Genomic DNA, 17,093 nt, shown 5'->3' with positions numbered 1-17,093 from the left:
GGCTCCAACAGCACTGGATCCAGGGAGGGCTTCTATCAATACAAAGATCCATGAATTTAGTTTCTCAAATGATATCAGTGGAACAAAAAGGAATTTTGATACTTTACTCAAGTAAAATAACTTGTGTCTGGAAATTAGGTGAAGTGGTCAAAGGTGTAAAACGTGGTACTGGTTCTACCAGTCCACGCAAGCTCAAAATAAATGTTGCACTCTACTCAGACTAGACTCAATAGCTAGTGTTGGTGATCTTGAGTGACCAAACTCTAGACAGACATTCATTCTTTGTTTTCCACATTCATTCTTTGTTTTCCACATTCATTCTTTCATTATTTCCCAGATAATCAGATCTGTATGCAAATATAGGGGCGTATTTTGCATGTTGTCCACGCCCCTACGCATTTTCATTGGTTGATACCGCGCGTGATGTGGTGAAAGCAGCGACGCAGTCTTGTCTCAGTTATCACCACACAAGGGAAGAGCGCCCTCTTTAACCCTATAATTTCCATGGAATCCCAAACTATGTCGACATCCCAAGCTATTCCCGTGTTGTCCCCTTTCACACATGTCGGCAATGGTCTATACTAGTCCATCAGCACAGTATGGGAGAACTTGGTGATAACCATAATACCAGTTGACTCAATTAGACATATGCGCTCTGCGCTGTGGGCTATGCACGATGCAAGACAGCTGAGAGTGTGTCTGCACTGCGTTTATATCACAAAATGTACATTTGATAAGTAAAAGTAAGCTAGCTAAGTAAGTAATCTAGCTGACTATGATTGGAAATTAAGTACTATCCAGTTAGAATGATAGAATATCTGTTGTGCCTCCTAAATCTGACACGCCCCCGTGAGCCTCGTTCTGGCGCCCCCTCCCGGCCGGATTGAGTGGGCCGGATCTCTGGCTCTGTTTGCAGCAGGTGTGGGCTATTACCTTTCAGCCCAGCTGTCCCAATCACCACCTGGACAGCCGCCTACTTAACCCTGCTACAGACGGAGATCCAACGCTTGAACATAACTATCTGTATGGCTCCCTCCTTACCCCTGTGTCTCGTTCCGCCCGAGCTACCCTCTCCTGTGTCTCCCTGGACCCCCTGGACCCTCTCGGACTGATCTCCCTGGCTCGACCCCTGGACACCCCTCTGGACTACTCTCTCCCGGATCTCTCTCCCTGGCTCGACCCCTGGACCCCCTCTGACTACTCTCTTCTGGATTTCCCTCCCTGGCTCGACCCCTGGACTCCCCTCTGGACTACTCTCTCCTGGATCACTCTCCCTGGCCCGACCCCTGGACATTCCCCTTGACTACCCCCTCTGGATCTCGGACTTTGCTCACTAGGGTAGTATCGCAGCACATAATACAACACCCCTGACCTCATACACGCACACACACATAATTACACACCCCATAACTATCGCCTGCATCACACCTTATGTTTGTTTTTCCACTAGTTAGTGTAGGGCCTATTTCTTTGTGTATATCATCCTTAATAAATCATTGTATATTCTCCTGGCCTCTGTCTCTGTTTCTCTGGGGTTCCACCACATTTGGCTTTTCCAGTTTTAAGGTGTGCATAACAATATCTAGTTGTGTTTTCCTCCTGGTCTCGCTGCCTGGGTTTGAACAGACTTGTGGTGACTAAAAATGGCTTTAAAAAATGCCTTTCCACCAAAGAACCGTGTGTATATATATATATATATGCCATATATCATACCTCAACTATGATTCATACGCAGAGTTTGACTTTTACCCTTAGGACGGCACCAGAAAAAATGTCCAGCCTAACCACAGTCTAAAAATCCACCAAAAACAAGCCCAAAACCTATATTGTCAGAAAACCGCTCATTACTATTGGGCAGGTGCCCATCTCCTGCCCCCTAAACTGTATGTCTGTTGCCAATGATGTTTGTAAAATAAAATAAAAACCCTGCACATTGTATGTAGCTATTAGGTTGTGTGTTTTAACTTCACACATTTTGTAACTTTCAGGCACTGACATTTTGATACCGCCTAAATGCTATTTATCCAGTCCAACCGCGCAAATGCATTTTCAAAAAGAATTTCGAATTTCGAAAGAATAAATGTGGAAAAGAAAGAATGAATGTGGAAAAGAAAGAATGAATGTGGAAAACAAAGAATGAATATGGAAAACAAAGAATGAATATGGAAAACAAAGAATGAATGTGAAAAACAAAGAATGAATGCGTAAAAGAATAAATAAATATATAAATGTATTTATAATTACATATATTTATATTTAATTATTTCCTTATTACTGTGTGTATTCATTCATTGATTTATTCATACATTCATTTATTTATCTAAATATTTATTGTTAATTTTGACAGACTTGGGTTGTAGATTGCGGAAGGTGTTGCGGTAATGAGAAAAATTAGATAGAAATTATAATTTTAAAATGTATATTATTTCAGAGTTTCAAGTAACTGTGTGCATGACTGTTAATAATCCATTAAAAAACATTTGAAAATATATCAGCTTTCCTAATGGTCTTGACGTTTTCAGAGTGTTGCGGTAATGAGAATTCTAAGGACTTGTTTAGCAAAATATGCTAAAAAAAAAAGGTGTTAAATTGCCAGTTAATGTTTTTAAATTAACATGTATAATTACTTCAGACCTTGTTATAAATGGCTAAAAAGGAAATTTGTTAATGCAAGACTTTTTTTTTTTTCATGTTTGAAATCTTTGAAACCAAGATTTCGTGAGAATCACCCGGGCGTGGTTTCGTCTAAACTCTGTTGCGATTCAGGTAGTCGCCTCCTGGTCTCCACCAGGCTCATGCCCTCCATCAAATCCTCCTTCAGGGTCTTCAGGGAGGCGCCTCTCCAGGCGGACGACAACCAGTAAGACAACAAGTCAGTCAATCAGTCAGACAACAACCAGTCAGATAACAACCAGGCAGTCAACTAGTCAGAAAACAACCAGACAATCAACCAGTCAGAAAACAACCAGGCAGTCAAGCAGTCAGTCAATCAGTCAGACGACAACCAGTCAGACAACAAGCAGGCAGTCAACCAGACAGTCAGACGACAACCAGTCAGACAAGTCAGTCAATCAGTCAGACAACAACCCGTCAGATGACCAGTCATACCACAACCAGTCAGACAACAACCAGGCAGTCAACCAGTCAGACGACAACCAGTCAGATGACAACAGGTCAGTCAACCAGCCTTTGGAGACGGTTTATGAAAATCAATGACACATCTCTAGTCGACTAACACAGCTTGTTTTGTGAGCCTGCTAACAATGTAAAGTAGTGTTATAGTTAGCTAGGTAGCAGTGGGGATTACTCACCGAATCCATTGCGTTGCAGTATTTTGGCTTGACTAGCAAGTTTGTGTTATGATTCTCAACAACGTTAAAACATAGTTCTGTATTTCAAAATAAAAGTCAGAACAGTTTGATTGGTTGCCGACATGCAGACCAAAACACTAGAATGTGTCACATGTGTTCACTGTAGGTCCATATAGCCTACTATGTCTATCTATTAAGCACTTGAGTTATCTATTTCAGTCGAGATGACCAGATATTCTCCAACCCTATGATGTGTCATAGTGCAGTTGTGCATTTCAGCACATTGGACATGCTTGTATGTATGTGCTAAGTCACCTCACTGCTGTGGTTGGGTTGTGCCTCACATCACTCAGTCATTGTTTGAATGTTTGTTTGAATGTTTCAATGAACGAGATTCTCTACCAGACCGTTACTCATAACGCAGTCATCATCCCCCATGCTGAGTTTACAAACTGTTTTATTGTAAGTGATTAAAGTGAAAGGAATATTTCAGAGCAACATTGACACCTCCACACTGTCTCTTTTTGTGATGCCTAATAAATAGCAATTAACATCTTATCAACATGTCGTTGGTCAAGTCAACTTCACACATGTATTCATAAATGTGGAGATGCAATGAGAGGAGTTCTTCTTCACATTTGATGATAAGACTAAAATAAGTTTTCTGTTCTTGTTTCTGTTTGGTCCAGTGGGAAATGTTCAAGAAATATGTCCCTTAAAAGAGCAAAAGTATGGTTTTGTGTTTTTGTTTCAACAGACAATATTATGGTTTCAAGTAGCAGTTCACATGTGGACAGTTTTCCCTTTGAACTTAGCTGTAGAAAAATGAAAGAGGAAAAAACAACCGAAAACCACAATCTCAACACAACAGATTGTATACTATTAGGGACGCAACCTTATCGGGGGTTAGAACACAGCCTTCACCATAATAGATGCAACCTCATCAGGGTTCAAGGTCTAATGCATTTGTAACTTGATAATGTCTGGCTGCAGCCCTTATACAACCCCCCCCCCAATCAGTAGCCAAGATAGAAATACAGTAAGTGGCTCATGGGTGTCCCAGCAGACACACTTAAGCTATAAGCTGATTCATAGTGGCAGGAAAGTCTGTTGTGTCAATGGTGCTGCTGACGGTATGGAAGTGTGGAGTTGTTGAAACAGTGAAACAACTACGGTTGACAAAAATGTTGCTGATGCAGCAGACCATGAGGAGTTCCAAGGGTTACTATAATAACCAGGAACTCAAGAGTTTATTTTGCCCTGCCTACACCCTTTCCGTTGATGAATCCACAGGTTTGTCTTCCCTTCCACATGACAATACAGTCAATGGAGTGAAATAGTAATTACTATAAGAAAATCATGTGATATCAAATCGTATGATAACCACATACCCATCATCCTTTTCGTCATTATGTTACTATTACTGTTACTGCTACTATTCTACTGTTTTACGCCAATTACTGTGGAGATGTTATCAGCAGCCTTAGGAAATGGTTTTGTGGGTCATTCCGTGTCAGCTCCGGCTTAAAGCTGAGACTACCATGATCATCATTCAAGTAACCTGAGGTCAAAGCTCACTTTTTTTACTTAACCAGACAAATGGTACTGGGATGAAAACCAAGCCAAAACAAAGGAACATATAAGACAGAATGAATAAGACAGCAGTGGAGGGAGGAGGCCGTAACAACAGACATATAATTACTGTGGCTGGAAGCCTCCTCATGCTCTGTTGGCATAGTTGGACATAGCTGTTGTCTCAGACATTCCAGTGGCCCCTTCTGAGAGCTTATAAAGCAGTTCCTAAATAAATCAACAAGACAGATTATGCCATTTAAAACCTGGCAGCTCATCATTCAATGTATGACCAGAGTTCTACATCACTTTGTGACTGTTTTTACGGTTGACATACTGTAGAATCTTAATGGCTCTACTGTCCCATTAACTCCACGTGGTATTCAAAGAGAACCTCTAATCCATATACATTAGAGCCTAACTTCAATGAGAAAATTACAGTCTTGGGCCCGATCCCGATTCCCTTCCCTACCCCTACGGCTCGTTTTGGGAGTGCCACTTGCTTTGGAGCCAAGGCCTCTGAACAGAGCCACAAGGCATAGTGGTTGAAATCTTTCCCTATCAAATGTGACACAGCCCAATGAAAACGGCTACCTGTAGGCGAAATCATTTTTCAGTTTTTTACATGTGCTTAAACTACAGATTGTAAGCTTTCAAATGATGCATCATACATTGAAATCGGAAACAAATTGAAGACGACATGAGTATTTGAAAGTTGCTACACCGGAAATCACTAAGCACAGAAAATCCCCATCAAAGATAATGAATCCCCATCAAACAACAAGAAACGAAATCATTGTGTTATAGATTACACTTATTTAATGAACGTAAAACTGTTCGGAAAAATAACGAGTGGGTACTTCACATCTTCGAGGTGAATGTTAGCTAAAAAAACGAAAATTTGAAGAAAAAAAAAAAAAACTTTAAAGACGAATTTGACGTCTTTCTCATTTCCGAGAGGTGTCCAGAAACACCAGGAGCAGTCACAAATGGGACAACCCTTCAAGACCCTGGTACGTCATCAGTAGTATAATAGAAAAGCATTGACGTTCACGATTTATTCTTAACTTAAATTTGTTACGCTATCAACCGATCAAACAACTGTTAGGGAAATATTTAAGTATCTAATCTATCATGCACAAATCAGCCTAATGTTAGATAGATAACTTTACATTAAATATGCCTACCATCATCCTCTGTCAAACCACCACATAAAATAATTTATTTCTAAATAAACAGGATTGTACATCTCGGAAATGTGAATCAGTCTCCGATGACATGGTGTATTTCTATGGGGAGGCTGTGCCTGACTTCCATTGGACTGGGACGCCGGGGCGCTCATACAATCTCTGCGTTTGTTGCAGAGGAACAGGGTGACAAACGCACAGATATGAGTGCTCCGGTGTCTTGCTTTGGTAGTCTAATGGAAGTGCCCAGGTAATAGTTTTGCTATTATTGTCCTCTACTGCTGAGCACCAAAACCCTTGGATCTTAAACTTGGCTGAAGCGTGCTGGACTTTGGAACGGTGGAATGGTGTATTTCTATGTTAAGCATAGGCACAGCACATCGGAATAATAGCGATTTTTTGTTCTGCTTGTTATAAAAAAAAGGTCTATAATGCATTGAAATGACATTAAACTAAGATAATAAGATGGTTATCATAATTTTTCAAATCTTTATTAACAAGTAATTACAGAAAAAGTAATGACATTTGTGGTTGTCTTCCGCATAGAGTGAAATCAGTCGCAATGCATCCTGGGAGGTAGGGTTATGGCTCCGGATCGAACGTGGTGCCGAAAAATCTCAGAACGGAGCCGTGGATAGCCCTCCCCCTTCCCCTCGATGAAAACATGATTGGGACACCCCTACCCTAAATGTGAACGCGGAGCCGTAGGGGTGAAAACTGAGCCGTAGGGATGAATTGGGATTGGGCCTTGGTCTCAAAATCCACTCATATGTACTGTAACTATGCCCTATACTTATTGGTGCTGTTATACTCTGTATAGCATCTCTCTACTAGACTCTACTGTCTTGCACCTTGTGTGTCATAATAGGTCAGTATGACTGGGGACAGAGACCCTTGACTAAGCCTGATTAAAATAGATTGTCACAGTACTTTGTTCCACTAATAGTCTCTAACCAACAACTTAATTCACAGTCACAACCAGGAGTCTGTATACCATCTGTGTGTCCTGATAAGCAATGACCAGCCTACAGTAATAGCTCAAAGAGGCAGAGGGGTTGAGTGCATTACTGCTGATGACGTGGCAGATGAGTCAAAGGTATTCAAAGGCTGCCATTTGTGATAGTCACTGGGAGTCTTCTCTCTTGTTTATTTACCACCCACTCCATTCCTTATTGATGCTCTTTCTCTGGGTTTCATTGTAGGCTACTTTAACATAAATAGTTAATGTCACAACAACATGCTATCCAATTACTAGATGGGTTCCTTTAAACGAGTGTCATCACTTTCCAGTCTTACCAAAACAGTATTTTCCAGGATATTATTGTTTACTTATTAGTGTATAAGTACATCTCAAATGAATACCAGAATTCTCAATCACCCCAAAATATAGTAATATTATGAAAATATACACCTGAGTATAAAACACATTGCCACAACACAGGGAGCAACTTATTGAATGACAAGCATGAACATTTCCAGTATGGAAAATAAATATATTAGAATAATACAGTTGAAACATAAACAGTGAATAGAACAAACTTCAGCTCAATTTTTACGGTGTGACAAAATGTATTATTGATTGATCCATGTCCATAGCCAAAGCAACTGCTTAGGCTTTATTGCTGGCAGCAAACTGTTATACTCCGCTGATATAATATGCTGCTATTTTTACTGCATATTATTCAAGGCTTTTGAGGCAAACAAAGTAAAGTAAATAAATAAATTAAATTTCTTTTTTCAACTCTGATAACCGCTTCAACCTTACAGGCAACTTACTCAATCTTTCTATCCATCAATTTCCAACAACTCTCACATGTATAAATGCCATTTATACATGTGAGAGTTGTTGGAAAGGCCATAGTATTCTTAGCAAAATATTCCCCTTGACATCCTATGCCATTACAAGCTGACATGGCTACTATCTTTCACATTCATATCCTTCATTTTTGGTCAAAATGATAATGACAAAAAACGTGTCAAACTCAAAATAATTATCAGAGCAGGGAGTGATGGTGCCAGGCCAGTTCAAATAAAACAAGGAAATCCCCAAGCATTCATTGTCCCTTTACTCCACCCTTTCCTGTAACTATTTCCATATCCCTGGAGATCTCTCACCACCTCAATTAACAAAACAGGCCAGGCCTTTAAACAACATGTGAAAAATACATCCGACTCAATACTACTGTAGCCTACATTGATAATGCATTGTGAGTATGTATCAGGAAGCCGACTGTTAGTACAGGTTCAATAGGAAAGACCAAGATTAACCTTGTATAAACGTTGCACTTGAAAACTTCCTGTTGACATTTCAATGTAATCATGCTTGTGTCAACTCGTTTTTCTTCCCTCAAGAAATCTTACTCATAATCAATGGGCAAGAGAACAGAAAGCATTATCGCCTACTCCACCTTAGCTATTAGGAATACTATTCCTGCCACAGGATGAATAAAACACCTTAGATTTAAGATTCTAACTGATGTCCCTCTGCACTTGATGGGAGGTGTTTCTTAGAGACTATGCCAGAGTCTGCTCTGATGTGAGAATGGGCTTCTCCTGGCACAGCTCCTGGCACAGCTCCTGGCACAGCTGGCCCTACAGTAGGCTGGACCACCTGTCTATGCCCTGGCCCCACAGACCCTAGCTGGCCATCGCACCAACAGCCGAAGCTGTGTCTTACACATGACTTACTTTGCCTGCATAAACTTTCACTTTCCCTCAAAACTTCTGACAGATGCTTTTAATAAGGTGCAATGCAGGAGAAGAGCAAGAAAGAAGGTGATGGAAAGTGTCATCATGCCTACAGTAAGATGCCTGTTTGGACAAATGCTAAACTCACAATCAATCCCATCTGCGCTATGAGTGCTATTGCACTACTGCTGTCCTTTGGGGGCATGGGAATGTAATGTTTGCTGTTTTTGTCTAAGTCTGTTTGGGAAAGTTTGTATGCTATCACTACTTTAGTATAGTCTCTCTCTTTGGACACACACTGATAGCCACCGTAGTTCTCTGTGGTCATGGCCGGGATGAGGTGCAGGCAGTCAGACTGCATGCGCTGACAGGGGCTGCTCTGGCCTTTGTGCTCCCATGTGTAGATGGCATGGTAAGAGTCTATGGGACAGGACAGGTAGAAGGGGGCATCCAGGGGGATAGAGTGGGCCACTGTCAGAAAGTCTGACGAACGTGGCTCAGCCTCTCGCTTGGTTTTGTTGGTTTGTTTCTTTGGCTCTGCAGAGATAGAAACAGAATGGAGATGTAGACGTCTATCAAACTCCATATTAACATAAGCTGATCCAGCCATGTATTCAACATATATTGCACAATAATATTGTTATTGTATTTAGTTATTTATTGTGTATTGTTATTAGTGTGTTGAATGTACCTTCTGCTGGTTCAGAGCACACACTTGTGTTTCCTCCAGCAATATTTTGAATGCCTCCCCTACGGACAAAACACAGCAATTTTACCCACACAAACATTCTGTTGACCAGCAAGGATTATTAATCAGGAAATAGCAGTTTAGATACAGTAGAGCACAATGCTAGATATGTGAGTATGTGTGTAATCATGTTTGCTTTCTGTCCAACTTACAAGACTGTAGGTGAGCACCCAGACTCTGACCAAGCACAGTAGGGGTCACGTGCCAGAACACAATCTGCACAGGAGGCATTGTATTCCTGGCATCTCTGCAGGTCCACGTTGAAGATCTGCTCTGAGAGGCCAACAACTAACCTCTGCTGGATACAATAACAGGAAAGCAAGTAAATCAATGTAGAATTACTTTTTCTGAATATATTTATAAATACCCCTTAAAAGCACTTTGTATTGCATATTCCAATCACCTTTTTGGAATCCAGTTTCATCGATCTAATAATGGCTGAGTGGTTGGAGAGATGGATCTCTGAGATGATAAAAGGTTTAAAGCCATCTTCTAGGATCTTGTGGATCATTCCAGATTCTGAAGGAGCAGATGGATAGGATAAACAATGTGCAGTGATGTTCACAAGATGAAAGCTGAGCTGAAAATAAACCATGGTCTATTGTTGTGTATTTGTTAGGACAAACACAGCATTGTCAGCCCATTGTTCTTAATATCCTCCTCTGTGCTAAATAAAGAGTGATTATGGTCTGTTTACTCCAGCCATATGCAGAACCTCAATAAGATTTAGAAAGGGGAAGTTAATTTCATGTCAAAATAGATTTACAGGCATGCACATACCAGTAGCTAGTAGCAGCACATTGTGCATGTGTTGGTCCGCTGCCTGGACTCTATCCACAGCTATCTTGGTGTAGTTGTTGCTGCTAATGTAGAAGGGAGTGTAGGGGTGGATGGGGTGGATCCACTTGCTCATCTCTGGGTGGTCCTTCACAATGTTGACAGTAGCCAGTGGAAGGCTCTTACTGTGTTTGACACACTGAAAGATAAGGAACACAGAAAAGCTCTCAGTCCAAATATAGGCATACAACCTGCACGACATGCTCTAGCAAGGAATGTAAAGCAGTGTAAAGCATAGCAATGTCAGAACCATAGCAATATGGAAGTGCTTTATGTTTATGTTCTTCTTATATCTCATAGTGCAAGTAGGTATGCAGAGTTTGTGATTGCACTGCTAAATGTGACCAAAACTACATGTACACACATCTCTGTATACTACCAAAAAAGCCACAACACAATGTCTTTTGTCATATTGGCAGCAAAAACAATACATTCACAAAGGAAGCTTGATCACTGTTGGGTCAGGGTGAAGGGAAGAGAAGGTCAGATTGAGGAAGTTGTTCAAACAATAAAGTTGGCCACACTGTAAGCATAAAACCTGGACCTCTGAGTGGAGGCAAATGTCACAACTCTAATGCTGTAATACACAACATTAAAGGACTGCTCATAAAATCGAACAAGGCGTTGGCCATAAACTAACTAAGGGTCACCCAGGACAGTATGCGCTCATACCCCAAAATATGGAAACTGTAAACTGAGCTCTGTATGGTTATTTACCTAGTCACTGGGATACAGATGTTCCTTTAAATCAAGAGACACACATTTTCCACATGAGATCCACCCATGGATCATGAGTCCTTTCCATTGTCTGACTCAAAATTCCCTCTGTTATTCCATTGTCATAATAGCCCAAAAGAAGCTAAATATGGTTGCTGGAAATTAAGTTCAGAGTAAAAACAGATAAAAACAGTGAGATATTGTTTCTATGAAAGACTTCTTACTATTCCTGGTCTTGGGTTGGGAATTTCTTTATCGAAGCCTTTGAAGGTGGAAGTCTCAAATATTCTGTCAATCTCTGCCATAGAGTAAATGCAAACAGCAGTGGAGTTCCTATAAGTGGAAAGAATGAGTGTAGTTAGATATTGTACAGAACCTGCTGTAGTGTGAAATGTATGATCATTCATAGTGTGTGTGTGTGTGTGTGTGTGTGTGTGTGTGTGTGTGTGTGTGTGTGTGTGTCATAGATCAGAAGTAAATACAAGCCTAGACATAAAAGTGGGGGCATAGTGATTCTGGTTTTGTTGTATTTGAATACTAGAGACTTTGAGGTCCACATAGTCTGGAACAGTGGAAGATAAGACAGGGAGAAGTAGGAGCTGATTATTTGGTCAATGTCTCACATCTGCATGTGACTTCATATCCTGCAACAAATGTATGTAAAGAGCTCACTGTTGATTTGAAAATGAAAACCTGATTTTGATTCCTCCCATAAGAAAAGACCAATCAGTGCAACGCTAAATCTGATATAAATGTGAATGGACAATAAATAAGAAATGGCTGATCCAGAATTTTCTCAGAGGCACCTGTCTTGTCTGCTGCTTTTGCACCTGTTTTGTCTGCACCTGTCTTATACTCTGCACATCATCTTATACTCTGCACATCATCTTATACTCTGCACATCATCTTATACTCTGCACATCATCTTATACTCTGCACATCATCTTATACTCTGCACATCATCTTATACTCTGCAGAGCCACAGTCTGATCCTTCATTATTGATTTTGAGTCTTTAAAATGTAGTTGAAAACACTTTAACCCACGTGACCATCATTTCCCCATCTGTCCTTTTGACAAGCAGGCAATTTTATGAAAATTAATAATATTGGTTAGAGGCACTTAGGACTTAGGCAGTGCTGCATGAATGTACTGCATGTATTTCTACAGAGAGGACAAACAGATGTTGGGAGGCTTGTGGACCTGCGGTGGACTTCTTAAAAAAAAAAGACATTTCTTTGATGTTGTTTGTGGAGCAAATGTTTTGTCTGTAAGCCACAAACTATTTGCATCTGAAATATATCACTGGATATATGTGCCATGGAACACATCCTTCTCTTGAGCAATAATGTTCACAGGTCCTTCGGCCAGCACACTTCTTCTCAGTTTTAACTCTTTGATCACACAGACAGGGGAACTAGCTTACCAGCTGCTCGTGAAGAGTGCGTACACTCTGGACTCCCTCCAGTCCTCAGCATGCAGGACATAGATGTCTTGGAGACGGTTGAAATAGAGGGACTCTTTTGGAATGCCACATACGAGACGCGCCTTGAGGAATGATGTCCACATGTTCTGGAAGAATCTCTTCGACCCACCTTCATCCACCTGCAGAATAATATTATGATAGCACAATCATTGAAGAAGAATAAAGATACAAAGTTCAACATAATCAATGTCTTACAGGGGCCTTTATGTCATGTGAACTTGCAGTCCTCAACAGTTTATTTGGACCAGTAACTAATAAACATGGAGCCAAGCAAAACATCTCTTAGTGGATATCTAGCTCTGAAGGCCAATTCCTGTGTGGACAGGTGGCCCTGAACATGGTTATCATAATATGATATGTCCTAAAACAACAGAGAACAATGCTGGGCTGTTCGTGAAGTCCTTGGTGAACATGATACTACAGCAGCATAAATAGCAACGGTGCTTTGGCAGTTGTTCTAGATTAGTGGGAAATGTGTAGCACTGTATCAGTGCAGGTGTTAGGCCACAAGATAGTATTGCAGTCACTGCTGAACAGCATTTGAGCTGAACGAATACGGAATTCAGCTCTAGTCACTAGCCAAAACCTAGCATCAGCTGAGTTTCAAGTTCTCATGACCTATGAGTCTCAATGCCCCTGGTACATTTCCCATCACCTCAGCTTCCCCATTACCGTCCAAACTCATAAATAATTAATTTCCTACTGGGTAGTCATGTTATCTGAAACCATGAAGATATATTGTGCTGTTCTGTATTGGGGAATAGCAATACATGGCAAACACAATACAACAGATGAATGTCTGACCCACACCATTGTTCTGTGGGGTCACATCCAATACCAGTGGGACTGTTGAATAAGTAACATTATTCAAGTGACTTGTCATCTGATGAATTGCAGTATACATTATGCATGGGAATACAGTTTGCCTATCACATAGCCGACAACATACAACCTTCTAACGATAGAAAAATACATGGCTTTCAAGTTTCAAGTTCTCTATAACAAACTGACAAAATGTGTGTCCAGGGCCACACTGTTTTCCTCTCAACTACCTTGAGCTGACCTTCCAAATCCAAGGCAACAAGTCTTGAAGCAGAGGATTTTTCCATCTATTTGATGAGGGTAGAGCTTTCCTCTAAGCCATGACATACACTCTGTAACTAAAGGTCCCCTGTCTCAGCCAACGGTCTCAGCATACCTTACACACGCTGGCTACTCTGGAGATCCAAGGGTCAGCATCTGGACTACTGTCAGAGTTCTTCTCCCGGAAAAATACATAGATCTTCTCATTGTCTGGGTCCTCTTGCCGCTTGACCCAGGAGGTGGAGATGAAGGTGGGTTCTGTAAGAAAAGGGAAGACTTGATAAGAGCCCTGGCTGATACCGTCAATCAAGCTACTGATTCCTCTTATATGCTTTGGATGTTCTTCTTTCAGTTTCAATGAACGTTTAAATAGTTCCCACTCTGACAATCCAAATAAATGTCTGGCTACAATGGTCTGTGCAAACACTGTTCAAATGTGTTGTATCTACATAATGTTCACTCAAAACAGAGTGTAACAGGAGCATTGGATGTGTTTAGACCCAGATGAACCCTGAGTTCTATCCAACCTGGTCCATTGTTTACAGCATAGTGCCAGCCACCTTGACACATGACGCAGTAGCCATGGCAAAGACATGAAGGCCAGACAGGGATTGTCCTGATTAGGCGACAGAGTGATTACTTAAGCTAAACAAAGAATGACAGAGTCAAAACTAAGAGCTGACATACAGATAGACATACAGATATTTTCATTAATGGCGATTAAGGAACTGATAACAAAGGATCATGAATCTTGTGGACTAGAGCAGCATTGGTTATTTGCTTCTGAATATGCTTATTCTTGTGAAATTGACTGACCTGTCACCCACTTGTCATACATCCCAACATTTGTTCGTGTGCCTGCTTTCCTTCTGAATTGAAGTGAACCTCCATCACTATCCAATGGTGCAGCGGCATACAAGTCTCCCTCTAAAAATAGCATAAAGACATCACAACAAGGGCGACAAGTTTAAATATGCATGAAAGCCATGGATTACATCTCTTAGCAACAACCGCACAGAATTCTATTAGTATTTTCACTGAAGACCACAATTTGCATTTAACATACCTACTGTAAGAGACAAGCAGTTGTGTGAGTAAACGTGTGGAGAGATTCCAGTCCCCTCATAACTCTCCACTATCCCACATGTTTGATTATTCACCTGGGAATACTTTGGAGGGAAAAAAGGCAAATACACATAAAGAAAGAGACTAAAGATAAAACACAATGGAAAAGAAAACAGGAACCCTGATGGTACTCTATAGCATATTCAACAAGCTGGATAGTGACATGACTATTATGAGTATTGTGAGGTTTTCTCACACATCCTTGTATGGTCTTCAACCCAAAAATCCTGCACACCCAGCCACAGACGTTTAATTACAGTCTAATCAGTCAACACTAAAGGACCACAGAGAGTTCCTAATGAGGCCACAGCTCTTTTACTGTATTTATCCCAAAGTAATACAGTATGGGTGGTGAACATATGCCAGACAGATGTGTCACAGTAATGTATTGTAAAATGACTCACCAACTTCCAACACTGGGGCTTATGTCCGTTAGTCCCACACACAAATAGGCTATCCTGGAACTTCTGAATGACAGTGATGACATTTTCACATGGGCCCTAGAGTCAGACAAACCAATTCCATAGGGATTTAGGGTTACTGAGATTAGGTTGAGGTTATCTGCCTTTCTCATCTATGCTATTGTTATTTACTAACCTCTGCACATGTCTGTTCTCCTGTTGTGTTCAGAGGAAATTCCTGCAGAAGACATTATTGGATAAATAAATATCACATTCCCCATTTTTTATTTATTTACAATAGCTACAGTAAATATCTTTTTATAAATATCATAAGCCACTTGAAATCCCAAACATGTTTCCCCCATCATTGGCTGTCCAAATAGGTATGCATACTGTTATCACCATCCAGTTCTTTGAGTCCATGTTGGCACCATCTCAAATATTTGAAATAATTGGAAACATTGTATAGTGTTGTTGTAACACAATGCCTGGTACATTTCAAGTGAATAACTGCAATGAATAACTGCAATGGAAATATTCAGAAAGTTGAATTAAAAAATATATAAATGTTTTTATGTTGAATACTTATTTCCCCCACTGTATTTATTGTGTGACTATTACCAAAACATTCTTTCCATTGATAAGAAGATGTCAAATAGACTGTATAGTGTACACTAGCTGCTGTATTCTATCTTACCATCATCTTATCATTTTTAAAATGCATGTTGAGTTGACTGTTCATAGCTTTTGTCCACTGATGATTTGTTAATCATGAGCTGCTGACATTGAAGCAGTCAGCTGCCATTGTTGAAATGTCATCCGCCTTCAGCTGTTAGCTTGATGTACAGCAGGAGGTGGCATTGCCATTATGCCTTAGTGGCTACCATTGTATGTAACACAATGGCCATTTGATATACTTGCTTCTGCAAGACTAGCCCTGTTTAACTCAGTGGTGTCGGGCTAATGAGTTAATAAAACAAGTACAATTATATTCTAGACAAGTTCTACTTAAAATGTCAGAGATCAACAGGAAAGTGACAGTAAGATTATTCAAGATGTGTCTACAAAAAGAGCAATGCTGTTGATAACTGGTCAAGATGCCTAAAAAGAACTGGTAGAGATAGTTTTAACTTAACTTTAACATGATACAAAAGCATTTCATGATCTAGGCTGAGTGAGGGAACAGTGAGTATACAGTGACAAGTACCAACCTCTATGATAGTACTGTTCCCCAGATCAATTTGAAACACAAAGTCAGTTCCTCCAACATATAGATGATCTGAGTCCTCAGGATGGAAGAACACTGTGTGGTTTTGGTGCATGGGATATGTCACTGTGTCACTTCTGTCTGGAGAGAGTAATGGTAATACCAAGGTAAAACAGGCTTCAGAGAACAAATGGGATACAGCAGAAAAACGAAATGTGTGGAATAACGAATAGGCCTAACTTATTTACAGTGATGTTTCACGCATCAACATGACACATAGAAAAACAACTATAAAGCTCAGAATGAACTATTATCTACATAATTATATTCAGTCATGATGATGCATTATTCAACATTCATTCAACATTCAATCGAACATTCAATCGAATACAGTAGCCTACTTTACATGGGGATTTAGACTAAGCCTGCTAATAGACTTTAATCTGCTCTTTGGCTGATAGTACACCTACTATCTAATATTACAATGGTTAGACTCAGACGTCATTGATGAACTACTTTTACCAATAATTGATCAAAGCCTATTTCTGCCTAATTCAATAAACCGAATTAATTCAATGAATGAAATCGAATTGTACAAGGATTAAAAGCCCAATTGGTTTAAGGCTAGTTACAACTGTCAGATGAAGACAGATGCAGACTAGCTACAATTACAAGTCAGACGCTTACCTTGGAGAATGAGTCTTGGGATATCCCTCATTTCCAAAGTAAATA

General features: G+C 40.3%; 1 protein-coding gene across 1 annotated transcript; it reads right to left on the bottom strand.

Annotated features, from left to right (window-relative positions):
- Positions 1-8,867: 8,867 nt before the first annotated feature.
- On the bottom strand, positions 8,868-17,079 carry sema7a (semaphorin 7A (JohnMiltonHagen blood group); the record flags this gene model as incomplete). The annotated part of the gene is made up of 14 exons (XM_080539627.1): positions 8,868-9,330; positions 9,470-9,508; positions 9,659-9,804; positions 9,910-10,025; positions 10,287-10,482; positions 11,285-11,393; positions 12,486-12,664; positions 13,744-13,886; positions 14,445-14,555; positions 14,695-14,797; positions 15,158-15,253; positions 15,351-15,392; positions 16,366-16,502; positions 17,049-17,079. 14 exons carry the CDS (start codon positions 17,077-17,079, stop codon positions 8,868-8,870), a joined length of 1,911 nt encoding a protein of 636 aa, XP_080395753.1.
- Between the last annotated feature and the right edge of the window lie 14 nt (positions 17,080-17,093).

The sequence above is a fragment of the Nansenia antarctica genome (assembly GCF_963989245.1).
Source record: "Nansenia antarctica genome assembly, chromosome: 9".
NCBI lineage: Eukaryota > Metazoa > Chordata > Actinopteri > Argentiniformes > Microstomatidae > Nansenia > Nansenia antarctica.
The sequence above is the reverse complement of the archived record's forward strand: the minus strand, read 5'-3'. Positions and strand labels throughout refer to the sequence as shown.